The 26,701-nt window shown below is 38.3% G+C and overlaps 1 protein-coding gene across 4 annotated transcripts in view; it reads right to left on the bottom strand.

Moving 5' to 3' along the window:
- DNM3 (dynamin 3) overlaps window positions 1-26,701 on the bottom strand; it is a 717,102-nt gene that overhangs the window by 42,404 nt on the left and 647,997 nt on the right. For all 4 annotated transcript variants that reach the window (XM_023738465.1, XM_012557752.2, XM_004384112.3 and 1 more), the window contains one exon: window positions 5,121-5,285. In XM_023738465.1, coding sequence (XP_023594233.1) covers window positions 5,121-5,285 — 165 coding nt within the window. The remainder of the gene's footprint in view (window positions 1-5,120; window positions 5,286-26,701) is intronic.

The following is a 26,701-nucleotide window of genomic DNA, read 5'->3' as shown; positions in this document are numbered from 1 at the left end:
TGTTCTGTAAGCCTTCACCTGAAGTACAATAAAATATTAAAAAAAAAAAAAAAAAAGCCTTTGCAGATCACTCATGAGATGACAAGGGTTTAACATGGCAAGACTACAGTAGAATAGAAAGGATATGTAAATATAATGACATTATAAAGGAAAAGTCAACTGAATGTGGTGTGATTTGGATGTGAAGGACAAGGTAGAAGGAACAGTTAGACACCTCAAGTGTTGAGGTTTGGGTGAGTGAAAGCATAGAAAATCAAGTCAAGAAAGAAAATCAGATTTAGAAATAAGACAGTAAGTTTGGCTTGAGGAATATTTCTTTTACCTCCTTGAATATTTATGCACTTCTAAACACACTTGCAGGTACTCAAGGAGTCACAGACGTGCACAAATCTTCCATTGTTGGGTGTATGTGTGTGTGCCTGGATAGATGGTGCAACTCAAAACCAGACAATTTTCCTGGCAATGGCCAACAATTGGGTTAAGCTCTTTTGAAGCTTTACATTTTACTGGAGTATCACTTAGAATCTATTAAACACAATTTAAAAGACGATTCTTCCAAGAATAGATTTAAAGCAGATCTGAATTAAGAAGCAACTGTCAAACAAATCACGAAATAAAATAGTAAGGGCCTGTTTCAGCATTCTGATCAAAGATCTGCCTTGAATCAACTCTTCCACTAAAAATGTCACACACTGAAACTTTCCTACTATCCAAAAGTTTTGGCAATGTTCTGAAATAATGAGTATTACAGGCAGTCCCGTTCCCACACCACACCCCCCGTCCCCCATTCCTAAGTCTGTCTTTAAGTTGAATTTGTATGTAAGTCAGAACACTTAGGTACAGTTTGTATCTAACGTCAGTTAGACAAATGTTTGTATTAGTATATAGTATATAGTGCACCTTTCAATGCATAAAAAAATTAAAGAAACACTTCCAGATACACTAAAACATCTTTAACATAATAATACAGCAATAATAATAATGTTTTGATGCACATCACAAAGTAGCAGCCGTTTGTTATTATGAACTACTGAACATACCTCAAACTTTTAATATAAGAGGCTTTATGGGGGTTGGTTTATAACTATGGTAGGGTGTTCATAATCTGGGGACTGCCTATACTGGCATGAGGGAAAACGGCAATATAGTGTAGTGGCCTATGAGTGTGGGCTTTGGAATCGGACGGCTCTGGATTTGAATCCTAGCTCTAACACTTACTAGTCGGGGGCATATAACTTCTTTGGGCCCCAAGTTCCTAATCTCTAAAATGGGAATAACAGTAGCTACCTCATGAGTTGTTGTGAAGATTAAGTGAAATAATAAATATAAACTGTCTCACATGATGCCCATCATATGGTTAGTGCTCAATAAACAAAAGCTATTATTTTTACAGTTGTTGTTAGGTGCTATTGAGTTGATTTTGACTCACAGTGACCCCATGTGACAGAGTAGAACTGCCCCAGAGGGTTTTCTAGGCTATAATCTTTATGGGAGCAGATCACCAGGTCTTTCTCCCGTGGAGCCACTGGGTGGGTTTGAACTGCCAACCATTTGGTTAGCAGCTGAGTGCTTAACCAGTGTGCCACCAGGATTCCTTTTCCTTTCTTTCTTTTTTTTACAGTAGATAGGCTAAATCGGCATTGGGTACATAGAAGCAGAATAACAAATAGAAAGCTGTTGCAATAGTGCACGCATCAAGGGCATAGTTAAATACAGGGCATAGATTAACATTTTATTGTGTATTTAAAGCAAATTTTTTAGAAAGGCCCTTCTATCTTCCTCCTGCTAGCCTAGCCTTGTGAGGCTATGACTGGAGTTTAGAACAAAGGAGGGGGACTTCGGGGAGTTTCCAGACACCCCAGGGACTTTCTGAGCAGTTTGTGTGTCAAGGGAACAAATATGTAAATCAAGAATTCTGCAGGACAATTACAGGCCAAGTAGATCCCTTTTAGATGACAGCATTTAGAAAATACCTCACTGAACATAATGTAAACTAATTATACTTGCATGTGAGATTTGAAATAATATTTATGCTTTTAATTATAGCACCTTATACCTATACATATTTGTATGGTTCTCAAACATTCTCACACACAAAGCTTCATTCCGTCTCAAACTCGACGAGGGAGATAAACAGGCATTACTGCGCCATGTCGCTCTGCTCAGCGTAAAGGAATGTGAGGTCATTAAAAACGTTCCCTCTCTAGCAACCTGAAATATGTTTGGATCTTAACCCTTCTTGGTCTTTATTACCAAGATCATTTAAAAGCCTTCGCAAATAGAAGAGATATTTCTAGAGTTTTCATGCAGCTCAGTTACCAAGGAGACCATTTCCTTAAAATCACTTTGTTTCCAGATGAGAGGACCAGGGTATGCAACACACGGGAAAACACAGTGGCATCTCTCGTTCCCATGAATACATACATAAAACTTTAATTGCAGTGTTTAATTTTGTTTCGTTTTAGAGAAGGGCTTGGTTAGAATTTGGTGCTTTTTTTGGAGATCTTACAGTTTTCTCCAATCTACCTAAGCCTCCTTTCCCTTTTCCAGGAATTTAGTTTCGTTAAAGACCAATGAAGTTTTCCTTGTTTAAAAAGCAGCGTCCTTGACTCTCAGAAACATAATATTGGGCAAAATAAGTTAGACACAAAAGAGCACATACTGTATGATTCCAAAGTTCAAAAACAGGCAAAACTAATCTACAGTGTGAGAAATCAGGGGAGTCTTATCTTTGGGGAGGGGGGACGCTGCGGAGGGAGAGAGTGGGGTTTCTGGGGTCCTGGCCATGATCTGTTTCTTGAGCAGGATACTGGTTACAGGAATGTGTTGACTTTGTGAGAATTCATAGAGCTATCCAATTATGACATGTGCATTTTCTGCATGTATGTTAAGCTTCAAGACATTTTTTTCATCCATAGCCTGACTTTAACAAAATCTTTGTGCATCTATGCAAGAAGTACACTGTCATTTTCATAGTATTTAAAAAGTATTACGAATTAAAAAAAAAAAAAATCACCCTTAACGAATTTTTCTCACCTAAAAATCCAAGTGTAAATTCTTCACCCTTGGAAAGAAATCCGTGCTCTGGCATTTAAGATGGTCTTTCCTTTCAAATAACGAACATTTAAAATAACACTCTTCTTCATGCACATTAAAGTTACAGTGAGTTTTGAAACTAGGGCACATGTTACTAATTTTCCACCAAAGTGCCAGCGGCCAAGGAGAGTGAATGTGGACCTTCAGGGGTCCAGGAGCTCATGGTGTAGGTGGGAGATGCCTTTAAGTTTCATATCTGTTCTTTTACAAATTCCATAAGAACATTTACATTCTACTTTGTATTATCTGGGTTTGTTTTAATATGAGAAACAATGTTTTAAATTACCTATTGGTTAAAATAGTTATCTTCTTACCTCTCCTCCCACCCCCGGATTAAATCTTCAAGTAAAATTAGCTCTCCAGGAAGATGCCCTATGTATATCCTTGGGGACAGAAGACCCCTACTTTGAGAAGGCAGACTTACAGTTTTCCTAACCCTGCCATACACAATATCTGATGTTGAAATGGAGAAAAAACCAGACTGTAAGGAGAAAACCTGGATTTTAATCCTGACTTTGCTGCCCCTAGCTGTGTGATCCTGAGCAAGTCACCTAACCTCTCAGAGCCTCAATTTCTTCATTTATAAGCTGGGGAAAAGAATGGCTGTCCAGCAGATGGCTGACGCGAGGACCTCACAAAATCATGTATTGATGCCGAAGGGTTCAAATACAGGATTATGTGTCAGCTGGCCACACACAATTTTAGAATAAAGCTGGATCCACTTCCTCGATTTTCTGATGGAGAAATTTCTGGTAGGGTGAACTTCAGAGAAGACGCCATCAAAACGTGCCTGCCACGGGGTGCGTGTTGGCTTTAAAGCCCCCGAACAAAACTCTGTGGCTTTGCCTGTAGCCTGTCCAGAACAACCGCCTGCCATAAACTTGCTATTTCTTTGTGCCGTTGTTACCTGGTATGTTTAAGTAATGAAACAGCTGCTGCATTTCAATAGACAAAGGCTTACAGTATGTCTGAGGCAAGGCATTTATTGCTGGGCTTTAAACTTCTTAAACAATTCCATATGGAGACTTGAGTGGCAGAGCACTTAATGTAAACTTTCAAAGGAAACTGCCCACCAAATTCTGAACTTTATGAAAATTGGCTGAAACATATCCTTTTTCAGAAGGCAGAGTAGCCATTCCAATTTCAAAGAGGAAAGGCCACAGCACTGCTTTAAATAACCCAGAAATAGAGGACCCCGTTTTAGGAATTCACAGGCTCAGGGGGAACAACTAGCTTTTTCACCCAAAGCCATTTATAGAAGCTGCAGGGTTAAGTGGATGGAATATAGAATTAGGAGTTAAAGTATTAGTTTTCTAGTTGTGATTATATCATTAATTCTCTCGCTTGAAGGTCTCTTCACTTTAAATCAAATAAAAAATCAACACATATGTATGACATAGGGCTGGGTGTTCACTATGCTTCAGTTTTCTTGTATTCAACGGGGCACTTGTAGAATCAACAACAGGATCCCAGACATTTTGTACAATAAAATGTCAAGAGAATATGAGCGTCTATGCTAAAAGGAATTTTACATATATAGTAAAAATAATACTCAAAAAAAGTGGCTTTTCCTTCTTCTCTCCCTCCCAGCCTCCTTCCCTCCCCCCCTTCCTATCTTCTTTCCTTCCTTCCTTCTCCTGCCCCCTCCTTTTCTTTATTTTTGTGTTTAATGTCATGGTCTAGGAGCCAGGGCATCTGGTTTTATTGCTGTTTTTGAAACTAATTTGTACCATGACCTTGGCTATGATATTTTTGCTGGGCTTCATTCTAAGCAAATTCACACCTTTCTAGAGGAGATATCCAATGGGAAATGCTGCAAAACGAGAACTTTTTAGTTTTAAGTTTTCTTTCCTAAGTTTTCTTTCACTGGCCAGTCACTTACCACTTGTGATGGAAAATGATGAATCTGGGTAATAGGTATTTCAGCTATCCAGAAAATATCACAAAGAAATGGAAGAGAATATGAGCAATTACTACACCAGGATGGGCCAGACATTAAAATGAGACAGTTTATAATCACTTACGTTATTGATCATAAGGTGCATTATCGTTTTTGGAATTAGATCGCGGATACATTTGTTGATAATAGACATGTAGGAGTCTACGAGATTGCGAATGGTCTCCACTTGTCTCTCCAGTTGTGGGTCCATGGAAAAGTTTTCTGCTTGTCCATTCTCGTCACTCTCAGTCTAGTCGAAAGGAAACAACAAAACATGAATTGTCTCACCTTAGTGCAAAAGAAAAAATACACTAGATATGACCAGATAATCAACTTCTGCTTAGCATATTTGGAGTTTATACTACTACATGGTAACATCTTTATCTTACAGCACATCCAATAATTCTGAAAAGAGATCAGAACTACACAGCTATCATTCTACTTTCAGCCTGCCAATTCTGAATGAACGTTGAGACGAATAACCAGATAAACAATGTACCTAACAACACACCTCTAGAGAATAATCTAATTTTAAGCCATTTCCAAGCTGGCCAAAGAACTGAATCCAGATATATGATGCAGATGTAAACCTCTGGGAGGAGTCTCCCAGGGATTCTATAGATTAGAAATAGCCTTGGTGTCGTTCTGGAAATCCTGAGTCTGCTCTGGAATGGATCAGCATTTGGATCAGCCCCGATTCAAAACTAAATCTCCAAGGGCTGGCCTGGAGCCAAAAAAGAGATACAGAGCATAATTCATCCTTCCATGCATTTGCTGGAATTTGTTATGTAAATTCATGCTTCTGTCATCACTACTAAAGGCTGGCTCCATTGTGAAAAATGTACAATTTTAACTTCCAACGTGTTATTCTTTGTATAAAGCAGAACACATCTATACACAAAAAATTTATTTGTGCAACATGAGAAAAGCATCTGTTTTCTATACTATGGGACTTGAGTTAATTAATTTTGGCTTATCCACCAGAGGCTGGGCTGGAATGGCATCTTCATCATTAAGGGCTGACCTATTGGCTTGGCATTGAAATCAATTTAGAACAAAAGATCTCTATTTCAAGTCAGATTGAACCATCTAAAACCCCGAACAGGATACAGATACTGTTATTGGTCTGGCTACTTTCTAGCATTTGGAAAGATTTAATTACAAATGCAAAAAAGGGAAATAATTTATTGCTTCCAATGTGGACATGGAATACTTTTCTTTGGAAATGTGCATACTTTGATCTGCCAGCTTTTCAGTCATCCAATCAGTTCTAGGCAAAGCACTATGCTAAATAGCTTAACTGGATCTACAAATGACAAGCCTTCTCACTGAATTAATATGCATGCATGAAAGGCTGATTACAGAATACAAAATCAACAACAGCACAGATAGGAGCTGGTTCTAATCATTTATACAGCCTTCTCTCTCTCAGGAATATCTAACACTTTAAAAAACATATTAAAATAATATATGCTCACTCTAAAAAACAATAGTCATTTTTCATTCCTGGGAGTATGGCCCCATGCTTCAGAGTGACAGAAGGGCATTACTGAGGAATCTTATTGTTCCTACAAGGTAGACAACTGGAGGACTCAAAAATGAAAGCTGTTTCCCCTGTATCATTTCTTTGAAAATAACTTTTCGGTCAGTGAAATAAAGAACTAAATCAAGTCTGACATAGTGTCTCATTTTTATTATTAGTCTGTGATATAGGCACAAGAGGACCTAGGGTAAATAGGTAAAAAGCTAAGGCTACAAAGTGGTAAAATGATAGAGGAAAAGTTAGCCACAGCAGTGAGGAAACCAATCACATTCTCAACTTCTTTCTGGGGTATATGCGCTCCACACTGCACCAATATTCTAAGGATCAGTGGTAACTTCAATGCCATATTAAGGGCATTGTATTTGAAAGTAAAAACTTTAGGTTCAAATTCAGGCTTATCATGTACTGGTTGTGTGGCCTGATGTGACTGAGACTCAGCTTCCCACCTTTAAAACGGGAATACTTACCTGAAAACCTGCGGCAGCTAAATGAGGTAACCTATATTAACCTATACAGAATGACCTAGCAGAGGGCCTTGTAGGTGCTCAGTAAATGTTAGGTTCTTTCCTTCCTTCCTGGATATTCATGGAATAAGATTAAGAGGGCTGTATGACTCTCAACACACAGTATGAAGATTTAAGATGACAAATTTGAATATAAAACATTTTCAATTCAAGCAATATAAAATGCTTTTTTGTTTGTTTGACATCTCCATGTTTTCTGCAAGCTATTTTCCTCACCTGGAATCCCCTCCTCCCACCAACCCTTCACCTACCTGTGAAGACCTTTCATCTTTCAAAGCCCTGTGTCCCCATCACCTGTTCTAGAAAAGTTCCTAGAGGCCCTCAGATGCTCCACCACTTCCTCCTCTGCACTTCATCTGTGCCTTGCACTCAATTTTATTATTTAATATCCAGCTTAGGTATATCCTGGAGCCCTGGTGGCGCAGTGGTTAAGAGATACGGCTGCTAACCAAAAGGTCAGCAGTTTGAATCCACCAGCCGCTCCTTGGAAGCCCTATGGGGGCAGTTCTACTCTGTCCCGTAGGGTTGCTATGAGTCAGAATCGACTCGATGGCAACAGGTTAGGTATATCGGGCTCCCCTGCTAGACCTGGGGATCTTGTTTCTCTCTCCCTTCTCAGCACATAGCACAGAGCTTGGTGCATGGGAGGAGGTGGAGTTAGCACTACATAAGAGCTTATTCAAGTCCAAGATGCTGCCCAGTGCATTTCAGTGTCCCTAGGAGTGGTTACTTGTTGAAGCAATGAGAGAGTAGAGAAACCCCAAGCTGGTGAGTTAGGACCTTCTTTGATAATAAAAAGGATGATAAGATAATTATGAAATTACATCTATGAAGGAGAAGAGATGATCTACACCTTTAAGGAAAACATCTTTTATATAAAGCAGTACGAACCTCCATAATGAGTACAATAAAACTCAGTTGTCTTTCATCTACAACATAATTGGGTTTTGCTATAGTATTTGGCATTATGTGGGTGACGGAATTTCAGCATCAACATACTATCTCTCCCGAGAACATTTACTGAGCCCTTACTGTGTTCCAGGCACTGTGCTAAGTACTTTACACAGAAGATCCGCACCACAAGGTTAGGAGGTGGGTACCAGCCTCATTGTCAACTGACAGAAGAGGATGTTGAGGCTCCAGGAGCTAAAATTTCAACCCCTGTGTTCAATAAATACAAGAGGAATACAATTTTAAACCGATTTCTTCTTTTGCTTAAGTGTAAAAAACAAGAAGTATGATGAAACAGTGAAACATCCATAATATATCAAGTTGGTTTCACAAATAATACGTGTAAAAAGAGCTTTTTGGAAAAAGATGTCAATGAAGTACTGATATTCGTGAAAAATAGTATGGTTGAGTCAAAACAGAAAAATATCATTTATTAATTTCCAGAAATATGAAAAACTAGGGAAATTATATCACCCTCTCCATTTTCATGTTGTTGTTGCTAGGTTCCCTTGAGTCAATTTTCGACTCGTAGTGACCCATGTGACAGAGCAGAACTGCTCTATAGAGTTTTCTAGGTTGTAGTCTTTATGGGAGAACACCAACAAGTCTTTCTCCTTCAGAGCAGAGCTGCTGGGTGGGTTCAAATCGCCAGCCTTTCGGTTAGCAGCCAAGTGCTTAACTGTTATGCCACCTGGCTCCTTCATTTACACTGTTTGAAATCAGATACAATAAGCAAAGTGGCAGAGTGAGTGAAGAACACTGAATGTTCTAAAACTCGATATTTTTGAAAAACTAAAAGAGGTGTTTCCAAAATAACTAATAAAACAATATAAAGTTCTCTTTGCGTTTTGGAAATACTAGTAGTGTCAAAGTGGTTAAGAGCCCAGGCTGCTAAACAAAAGGTTGGCAGTTCGAATCCACCAGCCGCCGCTTGGAAACCCTATGGGGGCGGTTCTACTCTGTCCTCTAGAGTCGCTTTGAGTCAGAATTGACTCGAGGGCACACAACAACAGTAGACACGTGGTCACGTACAGATTTTAACTGATACCATGGACATGGTGGGAAGTCACAGAATTCAGAACACAAATTTGATGTTTTTAGAAAGAAACAAGCAGTAATCTAGCATTCTAAAATGTCTAAGATGAATGGAAAAAAAAGGCACATAGATGGAATTTTTCTTTTAACTGAGTAATCTCAGAGAGCAAATGCTCTTTTTTCTCCACCTCCAGTTCTAACCAAATTCCCTATTGTGCTCTTTTCTGTATGTATACCATGTATGACTATGTATTTTTTCTTTGTTTAAATTACAGGATTGCAATAGGATTCCTTGCAATCTAAGCACTGAAGTGACAGCTGTTTATCATTATCCTCATCAAGGGAATGTAAAATAAAAACAGTAATTTGTCTCTGATCTTTGAGGCAAAAAAGGATGGTCTGCAAACATTTAACCTTTTATGTGCAGGTTCATTGATGCTGTTTACAAATGTGAATAATATTGTAGAAACCAGCTTTCTTTTGAAAAATACAATGGACAGGCTTTCCTAGTGCAATTTTTTTTCTAAAAAGCTTTTGATAACTTTAATGCAATTTAAACAATAAAAAATTAACCATCCAGCTTTATGAAGGTGAGACTGTTTACAAAATTAATATCATAACTTTTTTCTTATGAAACTATTTGCACAATATTTAAGAAATGAGCTGTTTTACAAAATTTTAAAGACTTTCTCCTCAAACCTTTAACAGGTAAGAGAATGAAACAGCTGAATGAGAAAAAATTCCCACCATACTTTGAAACATCATTATGGAGGTTCTGGGCTTGACTGGGACGTCTATTTTTCACGTACTTTGTTTTGTCTCTTCCTGTCCTTAAATTTTGTACTTCATTATGTTTTAGGCTTATTTGAGGACCATTTAAACTTTCTAAATAAGGCTGGTGACTTTAACTCCTTAAAACTAGAATACTGAAAATCAAAGTATCCTGACAGTAATATGTACATAAAAATACTGTAGAGCAAATGGGATGTTTGCTGCATCTATTTTGCACTGGACAATAATCTACAGATCTACACAAGTGATTTTTCCAGATAACTGATGCTTATCCCTGGTGATGCAGTGGTTAAAATGAAGCGCCTGCCGCTAACCAAAAAGGTCGGTGGTTCTAACCCACCAGCTGCTCTGAAGGGGAAAGATGTGGCAGTCTGCTTCCATAAAGATTTACAGCCTTGGAAACACTATGGGGCTGTTCTACTCTGTCCTATAGGGTTGCTACGAGTCAGAATTGACTTGACAGCAATGGGTTTGGTTCGGTTTGGGCATTTTTCTTTTCATAATAGAAACTGTTACACAACTCTCCACTGCCTTAAACAAGAGTAACAAGTATTATTTAATATTATTTAACTTTTTCATAATGGATCAGGTCATCGTTATGAAAATATTGTTACCATGGTAATGCAGCTTTGAACAATTCAGCCCCACATTATAGAGAATGTTTTCACTGAAAACCTTCCCCTATTCCCAATCATCCACTGCTAGTGTGCGGTGGCAAGGAAGGCAGATAATCAAACTTGTTAAAAACTGAGTGAGAAACAAGCCTGAGAAAGCTGTTAAAGAAAGGATTTGGTAATAAACTACTAGGCTGTAGTCTGGCTCTTTGTGACAGGTATTTCATTAATTAATTCAACAAATACATAGTTAGCGTCTATGGTAGATTGTGCGAGATACAGAGGAAGTTTAAGCACACAGGCATTGCTTGTGAGCTTAGACTTAAGCAGGGAGGGCAAAGACTAATAAAACAAAAAGTGTGAGGAAAGCTACTGAGTAGGTCAAAGAACATGCTAAATGAGCTCAGGACAGGGTGGACCACAGAGGTAGTCTTTATGGAAGGATAACATTTGGGATAGACCTTAAAAACTGAGTGCAGATTTCAAAGACAAAGACTGGAACCGAGGAAACATGCTCATTATTTTATCCCCAGTACTCAGCCCAGTGCCCTCCATATAAACCCGTTGCCCTTGAGTTGATTCTGACTCATGGAAACTCCACGTGTTTCAGAGTAGAACTGTGCTCCATAGTGTTTTCAATGGCTGTAATCTTATACCATGGACTGCCAGAAGAATGAACAAATTTGTCTTGGAAGAAGTATAGCCAGAATGCTTCTTAGAAGTGAGGATGGCGAGACTTTGTCTCACGTACTTTGGACATGTTATCAGGAGGGACCAGTCCTGGAGAAGGACATCATGCTTGGTAAAGTAGAGGGTCAGGGAATAGGAGGAAGACCCTCAATGAGATGGATTGACACAGTGGCTGCTATGATGGGTTCAAGCATAACAAGGAAAGTGAGGATGACGCAGGACCTGTCAGTGTTTCATTCTATCCGACACAGGATCACTATGAGTCAGAATCGACTCGACAGCAACGGGTTTGTTTATATGTAGGGTGGTTTGCTCTCAACTACCAACTGAAAGTCTAGCAGTTCAAATCCACCCAGCGGCGCTGTGGAAGAAAGGCCTATAAGATAATTGTGGTTAGGTGACATGGAGTTGGTTCCGACTCATAGGGACCTTATTGGACAGAGCAGGGTTTCCAAGAAGCGGCTGATGGATTTGAACTGCCAACGTTTTTGGTTAGCAGCCTGAGTTCTAAACCACTGTGCCACCAGGTCTCCACCCTATATATAACCCATTGCTATCGAATCAATTCCAAATCATAGTGACCTTATAGGACAGAGTAGAACTGCCCCATAGGGTTCCCAAGGAGTGGCTGGTTGGTGGACTTGAACTGCTGACCTTTTGGTTAGCAGCTGAGCTCTTAATCACTGTGTCACCAGGGCTCCACCCTAAATATAGCAGGGTCTTAATAAATATGTGGAATAAATGAAGAAAAAACCCAACCCAGACCATTTTCAGTTATGCCTGGGATTGGGTTTTTGTTTCAGAGGGAACCTGAGGGACTGAGCTCCAGACACCCGGGATGTTACTATACAGTGAACGTGATTCATTTCTTAGATGCCTAGAACTGAGGTCTCAGGAGAGCCGCTTCTCTGCCTGGGCAGTATATGTAACTATCTACAACCAGGAAAACTGAAGAAGAATTAACACCTTTGAATTGTGGTGTTGGTGAAGAATACTGAATATACCATGAACTGCCAAAAGAACAAACAAATCTGTCTTGGAAGAAATACAACCAGAATGGTCCTCAGAAGCAAGGATGGCGAGGCTACATCTCACATACTTTGGACATATTATCAGGAGGGATTAGTCCCTGGAGAAGGACATCATGCTTGGTAAAGTGGAGGGACAGTGAAAAAGAGGAAGACCCTCAACAAGATGGATTGACACAGTGGCTGCAAATGGGCTCGAGCATAACAATGTTTGTGAGGATGGTGCAGGACTGGGCAGTGTTTGTTCTTTTGTACATAGGGTCACGATGAGTCAGAACTGCCTTCATGGCATCTAACAACAACAACAACCAGGATTGTATTTTGATTGATATAAAGAGCTTGATGAATGTGACTGAGGATGTCTACGTTTTTGAACTGTGACTGTAGTCAAAATGCTGGGGGGCAAAGGGAATATCAACTTGAATCTCCAATCTGCAAGAAATATCTATAATACAGGAGAAAACACTGAGCCTACTTTGATCAGGTCAGCCTGGATAACCACTAAGTTAACAGGCAGGACCCAACTTTGTTTGCTCATGTTATTTTCATTTCTATTCTTCCTTGCCTCTTCTCCTTTACCTATTAATGCCTTTTTATTCTCCCTATTGCTTTTATTCTCTTTTCATCTCTAAACAGTATTGTAATACTTTGAAACAATGTAAAATTAATGCAAAATTGCAGTTATATAATAAAATCCTTTAGGATTTGAAAGCTATTTACTTGTTTAAAAAGAATCTATTTTAATTTTGATGTAGTTCTGTATCCTTTTTTTTTTTTTTTTTTTTTTTAACTCTGGTTCAGACCAATAGCTGCCTGACAGAGTGTTTATTTCTGTGTGGTGCCAATATTTGTGTCTGAGTCCCTAATAAATAAATTGGATGATGATAGCAGTGAATAACTGGGATTCAAAGGAATAAGGAGGGATCGCCTCACACAACTGACAGTCACTGCGTTTGCATTTAAGATGCGTTGAAACAACTGCTTTTATCTGCAACTGTAAAAAATATGTGGATATGAGAATTCTTAGAAAAATATGAAAACTTACAAACCCTGTTCTTAGGTTCTCTAATAGAAGTTATAATAATTCTAATATGGCCTATAATCTATCTAAAGATCTGTCTTGCTTTATATAACAGATGAATTAATGAACACGAAAATTCATATATTAAATATTTTAAACACATTATCGAATATTACTATTTACATGATCTTACAGAGAGGAAAATCTGTATCTTTATATACTGAGTTTGCTTAGCATGAAATAAACTTTTATCCAGACAATAAATGGTCTCGATGGGAACAATTTAAATGGGTTCTTTAAAAAGAACCACTCACCTCACCACCATTCTTGGTTTTAGATAATATTGGGACAGCAAAACAGGAGCTGAATATTTTCAAAGAGAAAATCTCCAGAAAATGGTAACAGATAAAATGAGGGTGAACATTTTCAGCCAGGGATTGGACAGCCCCATAAACAAAACAGGACTAATGAGGCACAGCAGTCCAGGAACAACGACTAGAAGGCAGGAGGGGACAGGAAAGCTGTTGATAGGGAACGCAAGGTTGAGAAAGGACAGTGTTGACATATCATGAGGTTGTTAACCATTGTCATAAGGCAATATGTGTACTGTTTAATGAGAAACTATTCTGTTCTGTAAACCTTCATCTAAAGTAAAAAAAAAAAAAAAAAAAAGAATTATCTATGCGAGATCAAATTGACAACAGCAACTCAAAAGGTTTGATGGGAAGCCTAGGAGGCAGTGAGTTGAAGATAATGGTAATGGAATAATTTGGAAAACGACAGTGAGAATAGCAGCACAACTGGAAGAATGTAATTAATGTCACTGAATTGTACATGTAGAAATTTTGGAAATGGTGTATCTCTGGCTATGTATATTTTCCCCAAAAAAGAAAAAAGTCCTCCAAGGTTGAGAAGGGAGAGTGTTGACATGTCGTGGGGTTGTTAACCAATGTCATAAAACAATACACATACTGACCGTGTAATGAGAAACTATTTGTTCTGTAAACCTTCACCTAAAGTACAATAAAAAAAATAAGAAAAAAATGAGGGGGAACATAAAAACAGTCCCACTATAACACATTATAAGATGGTAATTTATAATTAAAGTTACATTGCCCAGTGGGGTCTGCAGGCGCTGCAGGAAATCAAAGAAGCAGGAGATCAGTAAGGGCTGTGATAGAGGTTTACACGGTCTCACCCCAATGATTCACCCTTCATTTCACAGCATTCTTTAAGATGGAGAGATAGACGAGGGAGTACAAAATTAATCCATCTTCATCCCCTCTATTCAGTCACAAGGTCTTGCTACCCCTCTTCTAGATCAAATATAAATTTGGGAGCCTCCTCGCCCACTGGAGCCCTTGTGGTGCAGTGGTTAAAGCACTCAGTTGCCAAACGGAAGTTCAGCAGTTTGAACCCATCAGACACTCTGAGGGAGAAAGATATGGGAGTCTGCTTCTGTAAATATTGACAGCCTTGGAAACCCTATGGGGCAATTCTACTCCATCTCACGGGGTAACTATGAGTCGGGATGGACTCAACGGCAATGGGCTTGGGCCTTTCCCACTCTCAGTCCTGGTGGTAAGAGTGGGGCTGCTCGACTCCATGGCAACAGGTTAGTTTGGTTAGGCCTTTGGTCTGGCCAGGCCACTCTACACTCCAGTCCTCCATGATGACAGGATGGCACGTGACCAAGCAAAGCCAATCAAAACACTTTTGTCAGAACTATTAGGAAAGAGATACTCCCTTTCAGCTGGGAATGAAAACTTGTTAAGAAGTAAGCCCGAAGGCGAGCCTGCCTAAAAAATGAAAAGGGGGCTGAGCCTACCTGAGAAAGAAGCCAATACAGAGAACAGCATAGTTGAGAAATACATAGAGACAGATTTTTTTTTTTTAAGCCACCGTTTGAGTGTCTGGATCCAGTTTGAGACATATCTACTTCTGGGTTGTGCAGTTAAATGAGTCAGCAAACTTCTTTTTTTTTTTTTAAAGTGGCGTTAGTTAGAATTTAATTTCTTCTACCTATATCCTAAAGAGTCCAAATGAATAAAACACTTAAATATTCATGATGGTCTCTCAGTCTAAATGGTTTCTTCCAACTCTAACTATTCATCTTTCATGGTTTAATGCAGACGTAACACACCTTTGACGGCCACAGCTAAAATGTAACACTCTCTTCTCTTTGCATGTGAGCACTTTGCTTAGACTTCTCACCCTTTGTCTTACAACGCAGTTAGGTATGTAAATATAATTTCCCTCACCAAAATGAAAGTTTCTTGAAGGCAGGGACCATAATGGTTGGTGGCAAATCTACACTTGGAATCAACAATAAGGTGAAAGCTATAGGATTAAAAAAGATGCTGAGTTAATTCTTAGGGGATACCATTACTACGATGATATATTCTTAGCATATTAATACATAATCTGGTCAATGGGCTATAGTTTTCTTCCTTCCTTCAAGAAAATTGGGAGACCAGCTTCTACCACGTGAAAACATCTCTGCATTGGAAGTTACGGTGAGAAAAAAATCTCAATGACAGTTAAATGTCAGGTAGTTGTCTAATGGATTTACATGTGTTAGTCTATTTAATCCTACAACACTGTATGAAGTAGGTAGTATTATTATTATTCCTACTTCGCAGTTGAGGAGCCTGAGTAACAGAGGAGTTAAGTCACTTGCCTAAAGTCACTTAGTTAATAGCTGACAGAGCAGGGATTCAATTCAGGCATTCTGATTCCAGAATGTACTCTCTTAACTACTGCATAATATTCCTCTCCTCCATTCTTGTTTGGGTGGGCTTGATGCTCAACCTACCATCAAAAGTGACGTGGAAAGACCTTGAGATGACACCTGTGTTTCCAAAAGCTGCTAGGATGACAAATATATTCATGTGAGACATGCTTTATAGACAAAATGATTCATGATGTTGATCATGATGGAGACTCTTTGATTTAGAAGTGATTCTGTTGCTGCTTCTAATTTTGTAACATCACCATCATCACAAATTTTTACAAACTCAAGTAATCAGGTATTATAGTCACAAGAAGAATCCCAATGGTTTCATTTGTAAGAAAACACCTGAAGATTAGGGAAAAAAAAATGACCAAGCTCGCAAGTCAGTAATCTTTGTTTTGGGAATGCCAATTTCATTACCTAAAAATGCATAGCTGCAAAGAAATTTTAAATTATTGTATCCATCATATGATTTGTTCAGCAGACATTCTTAAAGTTCATTCCTTTTAGAATTAGCATATGAAGAGGTTATAAGACCTACACAATAAAGAACTGGGTCATGTTATAAAAATATAAAAATGGACAAAGATATGAAAGAAAAAAGTCATAAATATTGTCAACCAAAATGTCAGCCAGTTTTGTCCTTCAAAAACATTTAAGTGGATGAGTATAGATGAATTATGGTAAAATTAATAAAGTACTAGAGAAAGTGGGGGCAGTAAAATTCAAGTATGAAAGCAGCACAGGAGGTCATAATAGATAAGCTACATAGTAAAATAACAGGATAAGTATTCAATGGCCTTAATTTATTCTTCCTTACACAAGACCTGCGTATGAAATAGTCATATATTAAGTATTTTAAATACATTACTGAATATTTCCATTTAAACAATCTTACTGAGAATTCTTTCTAAATTGATGATTATTTATATTTGGAAAATTTCTATCTTTATATACTGAGCTTGCTTACCATGAAATAACCTTCCATTCAAACAATAAATGATCTACACGAACAACTTACATGGCTTCTTTAAAAATTTTCTTTAAAATGTCACTTCTTTACGTGCAAAACTTCTCTACTTGTAGCTATCTTAGTAAAACCCAAAATAAATGAATGCAATAAATTTAAAAAACACACAGCGATAAAACTCTGCGGGTAGAAGCATTATTTCTCTCAAGAGTTTGGGGGGGGGCGGCAAAAAAAAAAGATGAAACTTTTAAAGAAACAGCCATAGTCAAGGGTTTTAAATTTCCCTGAGGTCTACTGAACATGGTAGTTGATAAAGCTGTCGTCTGGATTTGATGGCAGAACTCCCCAAAGACCTCAGGATAACTTTTTCAGCCATCCCTTCACATGAATTAGTGAGTACCTCTTTGTCAAACATTCCATGGCCCAACGGCCTTACCAAAGGATCCAGATTTAAAAAAAAAAAAAAATTGTTAATAGGAGAGATGAAAGTGCCTGGTCGGGCTGTTGTGAATCTCGTTTCCAACATTCAAAGATACAACCTACCTGGAAATAGCTCTGAACTCCATGACCAAAGTTTGGAAAGCTAGTTCCAAATTTGCCAAAAACAGAACTAGTTCTGCCTCTGCAAATACTGATATCAATTTAGGCAAATTTTCAGTTTTTAGAAGTAAGAAATTCATGAAGATGATGAAAGTAACATGTATGGGAGAAGCTGAAATCGCTGATACTGAGAACATCATTAACTGGATAAAGATCTATTTGCCACGAGTAATAACCATCGGGTCTGGGATTTAGTCTCTTCTTGCTACTTCTCTCCACTCCTCTTCTGAAATTGAGTGTGTGTATATGTGTGAGTGTGCGTGTGTGTTTTGCTTGCTTGACAATGTGGAGGACATAAAGCACAGAAAACAAAACTTCCTTTGCTTCACCTTAATACTGAAGTTTGTTTTGGCTATCAAATTTTGTCTACTTCTCATTAAGTAGCAAAAACCAAGAGAGGCAAGGTCGCTTAAAAATCAGTAATTTATACCCACATTTACAATAAAAGTAAAAAATATTCTAAGGTATATTTAGAAAGATGCAATTATTGTTTGAAAAAAATCTGTATTTTACAATTTGTAGTTTATGAGATAATTTTTAAGTATCACTAGGTGTATAAGACAAAAAGTTGATGTGGTTTCTTTAAAAACTTTCTTTCCCTAGAATGTTTTTTAAAAAGAAGTTTAGGCGCAGAAATCAGACTATCTCTACTAACAAACTTTTATGAGTTTATTATTCCAAATAATGATTTTACGAGTGGATCAAGATGTTCCTTGACAGAGTAACAAGGTAACTTTAGATTAAAGATGTAAATGTTGCTAAGAAAACATATTACTGCATATATTCATAATTTCCACAAAATTTCTCTTTTTCCTAACCATGGCTTCAAAATTTCTGGAAATGTTATTGTTAGTGAATACTATGATTTTCCCTTTGTCAATTGTTTATGTCTACTCAATCCATATAAATGCCTCCAAATTAAAATAGGTATAACAATGTCTGAATTAAAGAGGTTTAGTTAAATGAAAAATTTGATAGAATTTGAAATCTCTCTTCAAAAAGTTTCCCACTATAACGGCAGCCAAATGAATCAAAATGTGAATGGGACAACATTATTCATCTAGTTCAGTACACTTTCTAGCAATAGTCCTCAATCACTTATAAGATACCTAGAAATATGCATAAAATAGGGTATGATACTGATTTTTAGAGGGCTAATTACAGAACACACATGATTTTAGGTAGCCTCACACTACTTCCAGGTTGTACACTTGATTAAAATTCAAAAGGAATTAAATAAATGAAATAATCCTAGATGGTAATTCCTACCATCCCAACATAACTCTTGTCAAATTTAATTATATTTTTCATATTACTATGAATGACATATTACACCAAGTCTGTAGGAGAATTCCCAAATCAAAGAAGCGACTGAAAACATCTGGATCAAATCCACATTTGCAGCATTCTTCAAATGTAAGTTAAAAAAAAAAATCTACCTGACTTTGGTCGATTACCCTAGATGCTCAAGTCACTCAATTTGAGCAACAATTTAGAATAGCAATTAAGAATAATGTTATGGTTCTAATTGTGTCTACCAAAAATATGTTGTAAATCCTAACCTCCATGCCTGTGGTTATAATCCCAGTTGGGAATGGGTTGTCTTTGTTATGTTAACGAGACAGGATTAGTGTAGAGAGTGTTTTTAGTCGATCCCTTTTGAGATATGAAAGAGATTAAACAAGCAAGTGAAAGCAGCAAAGATGGGGAAAGAGAGATGCCAAGCCATGTCAAAACTGCCCAGGAACAGAAGCTCAGAAGAGACAAGGATCTTCCTCCAGAGCTGACAGAGAGAAATCCTTCCCCTAGAGCCGGCACCCTGAATTTGGACTTCTAGCCTCCTAAACTGAGAAAATAAAGTGGGTTAAAGCCACTCACTTGTGGTATTTCCGTAATAGCAGCACTAGATAACTAAGACAAGTATGAACTATGCAGTCAGAAGACCTGTATTTATATCTTGGCTCTGTCACTTTGTGACTTTACTGAAGTTACTGTTAAGAAGTTACTTAGCCCTTCTAGGCCTTAGATTCTATGACTGTAAGAGAGGATAATAATAGCAAATTATACATTTTATAAGGAGCCCTGGTGGCGCAGCAGTTAAGCGCTCAGTTGCTAACTGAAAGGTTGGCAGTTCGAACCCTGGGGGAAAGATATGGCAGTCTGTCCTATAGGGTCACTATGAGTCGGAATCGACTTGACAGTAACTGTTTTTTTTTCAATACGTTTCACTGGAGCCCTCGTGCTGCCATGATTAAGTGCTTGGCTACTAACTGAAAGGTTGGCTGTTTGAACCTACCCAGCGGCTCCACGGAAGAAACACCTGGCAGTCTGCTTCCCTGAAGATTACAACCTAGAAAGCCTTATGAAGCAGTTCCACTCTGTCACATGGGGTCGCTATGAGTTGAAAATCAACTCAACAGCACACAACAACAACATACATTTTATAGCACGGTGCAAGTGTACAGCCTAAATGAGCTGATGCGTTGACGGCAGTACCCAACATATAGTAACTGCTCAGTAAAAGTTAATTACTTTTTATTATTTACTGGTACAAATAATTTTATTATACCAATATAATTATTACTTAATTAAAATTATTTATTTTCATTATTATTGGAGATAAATGCTATTACACTGACATCTGAATCTACAAAATATGAGCTTGGATAAAAGAAAAAAAAAATTCAAAGTGTCCCTTGCAGTGTCTGTTCTTGGGAATATTGTCTAAAACAGAGGAAGAAATTTGGGCTACAATCTTACCAGCAAGTATTTGTGGGTTTGTTATACCAATGTACCTACTTGAGTTTGGAAACCATCAGTTCACCTCCAGAGGCCCATTCAGCTCTCACATTCTATCTTCATAAAAAAAGGAAGCCACATTTAAACTTAATATAAGAAGTCAGAGATATTCTGAAATGGTATGTGACAAGTGAGTGCCCATTCGCTACAAGAATTCAAGCAAAGTCTATCAGCTGTGCTGGAAAAAGAACAGGCGTGCAATGAGTGAGGGGGTGGGCTAGAAATGATGACTTCTGAGAATTCTTCCAAAGATTTTGTGATTCAATAGTGTGTCAAAAACACAAACACATTCACCTCTTTTAGCGCCAAAATTACCAGACAGTTAAGGAAGATATATAGACGTGTCAGTCAAAAGGGAAAAACAAATTTTATTTGTAATATTTCTAGGAAAGCAAACAATTAACAGTCAATATTTTTTAAAATGCCTTTAGATATACCATCTCAGTTGGTCCTGAAAATCGTTTTATAAGACAGAAATACAGGGAGAGAATAAAATAAATGACATATTGCACTGGGCAAATCTGCTGCAAAAGACCTCTTTAAAGTTTTAAAAAGCAAGACGTCACTTTGATAACTAAGGTGCGCCTGGCCCAAGCCTTGGTCTTTTCAATTGCCTCATATGTACGTAAAAGTTGAATAATGAAAAACGAAGCTAGAAGAAGAATTGATGTGTTTGAACAATGGTGTTGGAAAAGAATACTGAATATACCACGGACTGCCAGAAGAACAAATAAATTGGTCTTAGAAAAAATACAATCAGAATCTTCCTTAGAAACAAGGATAGCAAGACTTCAAATTGCTTACCTTGGACATGTCATCAGGAAAGACCAACTGCTAGAAAAGGACATTTTAATGGACTGAATTGTGTCTCCCCAAAATACGTGTTGTAAATCCTAACCTCTATGCCTGTAGTTATAATTCCACTTGGGAATGGGTTGTCTTTGTCATGTTAATAAGACAGGATTAGTATAGGGTGTATCTTGAGTCAATTTCTTATAAGATATAAAAGGAGCAAATTAAGCAAGCAGAGATAGGGGACGATAAATGCCAAGCCACACTGAGATCTCCAAGGAACCAGGAAACAGAAGCTGAAGAGACAATGATCTTCCCCCACAGCTGACAGAAAGAGAAAGCCTTCCTCTAGAGCTGGCATCCTGAATGTGGGCTTCTAACCTCCTAAACTGTGAGAAAATAAATTTCTGTTGGTTAAAGCCATCCACTTGTGGTATTTCTGTTATAACAGAACTAGATAACTAAGACTGACATCATGGTTTGTAGAGTAAAGGGCCAACGAAAACAAGGGAAATCTTTAATGAGACGGGTTGACATAAGAGTTGCAACAACAGACTCAAATATAAAAATGATTATGAAGCTGGCTCAGGACTGGGCAATAGTATACCTAAGGTCATCATTAGTAGGAGCTAACTTGACAGCAACTAACAGCAACAACATCAAAACAGACATGCACCCTAGATACTATGCTGTAGAGGAGAAAATAACTCCCTTAGAGTGTAAACATTATTGTCTACAGTACTTGTAGTCTTTTTCTTGACCTTAACTAGTTTATCAAAGAATAGATTATTACTATAATTAACCAATGCTATATATTAAACATTTAACATATGAACAGAAGTGTACTAGGTCCTCTGGGAGGTTCAAGGGAGGAACATAGCACAATTGTGCCACTAAGAAGTTAATCATCTATTTGGGGAAGAGAAGATTAAAAGGCAGGAAACAATGTGTCATAATGGTAGCCTGTAATAAGTGCTAAGTGGCAGGGTGAAGAGTGTAAATGTAATTAGTTTTCCAAGAAGGGAGAGATTTCTAGAGTTTGCAGGAGTCAGGCAAGACTGTAGAGAGAAAGTGGGTGAGATTTGACCAGTTGTACTGGGGTATGAAGGCATCAAAAGGACATCCAGGTGAGGGGAGCACATGAGCAAGGAAGGACATGTAGGTAGACATTAGCTTGATACGTTTGGGGAAATATTGAGGAGAGCATGGCGACAAGTATGTTGAGTGGAAGGAGATGAGGACAAATCGTGAAGTGAGTGGTCATACTGTGGAGAATCCAAGTTAGGTTAAAGAGGTGAGATATGATGTGGTAGGCAGGCAAGGCCACCAGAAGGGATGTGATCAAACGGTGTTTTAGGGAAGATTAGTTTGGCAACTGTTCACAGGCTGAATTTTTTTAAGGAGGGTGAGACTGGAAGCAGAGAGATCAATCATGTATCTGTGGTTGTAAACTATGTGGGAGGTTATGAAAGTCTGGATCAAGCAGGTAGTTATAAAAATGGAGAGGTCAGAGTGGATTTTAGAGGCATCCTAGAGAAAGGATAATCAGAATGCAGTGACAGATTAGATACAAAATTGAATGAGAGCTAAGAATAAAATATGATGCTCAGATTTCCAGCCTAGACGACTGAGATACAGTGTGGCTTCACTGATTGAAACAAAACAAAAAAGAAAGAAAAAAACGACAGGTGGGGCCAAGATGGTGGAGTAGTCAGACGCTTCCTGTGGTCCCTCTTACAATAAAGACCTGAAAAAACAAGTGAATCAATTATATATGACAATCTAGGAGCCCTGAACATCAAAGGCAAAGTTGAGGAATTGGACTGAGTGGCAGGGGGAGGAAGAGACAGTTTGGAAGCAGCAAGGAGTTGCCAGACGTCACCAGGCGGAAGCCGGTGTCCTACAGGTCGGATCAGCCAGCCATGCATGGTGAGGCAAGCAGTGGCGCTTGGGAGGTGTTTTCTACACCAGCAGAGACCCAGCGGCAGAAGTCTACTCAGGCATCCAGAACCAGTGAAAAGCAGCACTCAGCTGGCAAAAGATAAGTACTTGCATATGGCCTACTGTGCGAATCAAAAAACACCCTCTTTGGGAATAATCTCTCTCCCATTTACCTCCCCCCTCCCTGCTCTGCACTGGGTCCTGGGCTGGCTTCAGTGATTGCCGAGTCCCCTGGGCTGGAAGTAGGACCCATCATGCGCCCTGAGCCATTCTCCTGGCCTTGGAGAGGGAATAAATTAACAAACAAGGAAAAATAATCTGCCAGCTCCCCTAAGCCGGGAACTCATGGTAGGCACAACTCCTTTGCCTCGGCGCAGGCATAAGATGTCCATGGACTCTGAATGCCTTTTACCCCTGCATAGACTTGTGTGGCCCCATTTCAACAGTATAGGGCCTCATTACCACAGTATAAGAGGGTATATACCTGAAGTCTAACTTCAACTGTATCAGCGATATGGTGAAGTGGCAGGTTCATGACATTTGACACTGCTCTGCCCATTGAGCAGGATTCTAACCTACCCACATCAGAGGCCTGAGGACTAGTGGCTCTACTCATGCCACCTAACCACCCACGAAAGGGGTCCAAGAATAAGTAGTGCCCCCCCCCAGTCCTTACAGCCAACAGCACTGGGTGCTCACAGTCTGGCTGCAAAACCCACCCACCCACTTATGTGCTCTAGGGAACAGGGACACTCTTTCCTCCCAGACACTCAGGGGCAGTCGTCAGCCCCCTGCCTTGCTCAGCGCATGATCCCCAGCTGCAGCCAGATACAAGTGCCTACACCAATCACCTATGCCTGTCTAGGACCGTAGGTGAGAACTTGTACCATACACTCGGTGACTGACTACCTGGACACCTGAGCTGAATTCATACAAGAAAAGTAAACAGACTCCTGGGCTCACATACCTAGTAACAGCTCTAACTGCCTGGTGATAGGACATCAGAACTTCAGAGGCATCAATAATCAAAGTAGTTCACATGAGCAGCCTACTTGGGCATATCAAAGCAAAACAAAACAAGAGGCTAGGACAAAGTAAGCAAACATAAAATAAATAAACATAATAACTTATTGATGGCTTGGAGACAAAAGTCAATATCAAACCACATAAAGAGACAGATCATGATGGCTTCAGCAAGCTCCCAAAATAATCAAGAAATTTTCCCGAGGAAGAGAAATTCTTGGACTTACTGGAGGTAGAATACAAATGATTAATACACAGAACTCTTCAAGATATCAGGAACGACATCATTCAAAATGCGGAAAAAGCCAAGGAACACAAAGACAAAGCAATAGAGGATCTTAAAAAAGTTACTCAAGAGCATAATGACAAATTTAATAGGCTGCAAGAATCCATATATAAACAACAATCAAAAATCCAGAATATTAACAATAAAATTTCAGAATTAGACAACTCAGTAGAAAGTCATAGGAGCAGAATTGAGGCAATGGAAGTCAGAATTAGTGAGACTGAAGATAAAGCACTTGACACCAACTTATCTGAGGAAAAATCAGATAAAAGAATTTAAAAAAATGAAGAAACTCAAAGAATTATGTGGGACTCTATCAAGAGGGATAACCTACAAGTGATTTGAGTACAGAACCGGGGTGTGGGGGGATAACAGAAAATACAGAGAGAATTGTTGAAGATTTGTTGGCACAAAACTTCCCTGATATCATGAAAGATGAGAAGATATCAATCAAAGATGCTCATTGAACCCCACATATGGTAGATCCCAAAAGAAAGTCACCAAGACATAATCTTGTCAAAACCAAAGATAAAGAGAGAATTTTAAGAGCAGCTAGGGATAAATGAAAAGTCATCTACAAAGAAGAGTCAATAAGCCTAAGCCCAGACTACTCAGCAGAAATCATGCAGGCAAGAAGGCAATGGGATGACATACATAAAGCCTGAAGGAAAAAAATTGCCGGCCAAGAATTATATAACCAGAAAAACCGTCCCTTAAATATGATGGTGATATTAGGGCATTTCCAGATAAACAGAAGTTTAGGGAATTTGCAAAAACCAAACCAAAATTACAAGAAATACTAAAAGGAGTCCTCTGGTTAGAAAATCAATAACATCAGATAGTAACCCAACAATAGAAAGCAGGACAGAGCAACCAGATATCAACCCAGACAGGGAATTCACAAAAATAAATCAAAGCTAAAACAGAGATGTCAATATGTAAAAGATGACAAAATTAAAACAAAAAAGAGGGACTAAAAAATGTAGACATAGATTTTTCATATGGAGAAGTCAAGGCAATGTAAAGAAATAAAAGACTGGTTTAAACTTAGAAAAATAGGAGTAAATATTAAGGAAACTAACAATCTTACACATCAAAATAAAAAAACATGAAAAATATAAAGACTCAGCAAATACAAAATCAACAACAATGAAAAAGATGAAAAGAAAATACATAAAGAAAAATGACTCAGCACAGAAACTTAAGTGGAACAAAGAAACTGTCAACAACACACCAAAAAAGACAACAAAATGACAGCACTAAACTCATACCTATCAATAATTACACTGAACAGAAATGGACTAAATGCATCAATAAAGAGACAGAGAGTGGCAGAATGGATAAAAAAACACAATCTGTCTATATGCTGCCTATAAGAGACATACCGTAAATACACAAACAAACCAAAACTCAAAGGATGGAAAAAAATATATCAAGCAAACAACACTCAAAAAAGAGCAGGAGTGGCGATATTAATCTCTGACAAAACAGACTTTAAATAAAATCCACCACAATGGATAAGGAAGGACACTATATAATCATTAAAGGATCAATTCACGACGAGGACATAACTATAAAAAATATTTATGTGCCCAATGACAGGGCTCCAAAATACATAAAACAAACTCTAACAGCATTGAAAAGAGAAATAGACAGCTCCACAATAATAGGAGGAGACTTCAACACACCACTTTCAGTGATGGACAGAACATCCAGAAAGAAGCTCAGTGAAGACATGGAAGATTTAAATGCCACAATCAACCAACTTGATCTCATGGACATATACCATGGACACTCCACCCAACAGCAGCCAAGTATACTTTCTTTTCCAATGCACATGGAACATTCTCCAGAACAGCCCACATATCAGGCCACAAAGCAAGCCTTAACAGAATCCAAAGCACTGAACTATTACAAAGCATCTTTTCTGACCATAAAGCCATAAAAGTAGAAATTAGTAACAGAAAAAGCAAGGAAAAAAATCAAACACATGGAAACTGAAGAACACCTTGCTGAAAAACTACTGGGTTATAGAAGAAATTAAGGATGGAAAAAAGAAATTCACAGAATCAAATGAGAATGAAAACACATCCTACCTGAACCTTTGGGACACAGCAAAAGCAGTGCTCAGAGGTCAGTTTATAGCAATAAAAGCACACATCCAAAAAGAAGAAAGGGCCAAAATCAAAGCATTACCCTACAACTGGAACAAGTAGAAAGAGAGCAGCAAAAGAAGCTCTCGGGTGCCAGAAGAAAGGAAATAATAAGAATTAGAGCAGAATTAAATGAAATAGAGAATAGAAAAACAATTGAAAGAGTTAAC

The sequence above is a fragment of the Trichechus manatus genome, unplaced genomic scaffold, assembly GCF_000243295.1.
Source record: "Trichechus manatus latirostris isolate Lorelei unplaced genomic scaffold, TriManLat1.0 scaffold00117, whole genome shotgun sequence".
NCBI lineage: Eukaryota > Metazoa > Chordata > Mammalia > Sirenia > Trichechidae > Trichechus > Trichechus manatus.
The sequence above is the reverse complement of the archived record's forward strand: the minus strand, read 5'-3'. Positions and strand labels throughout refer to the sequence as shown.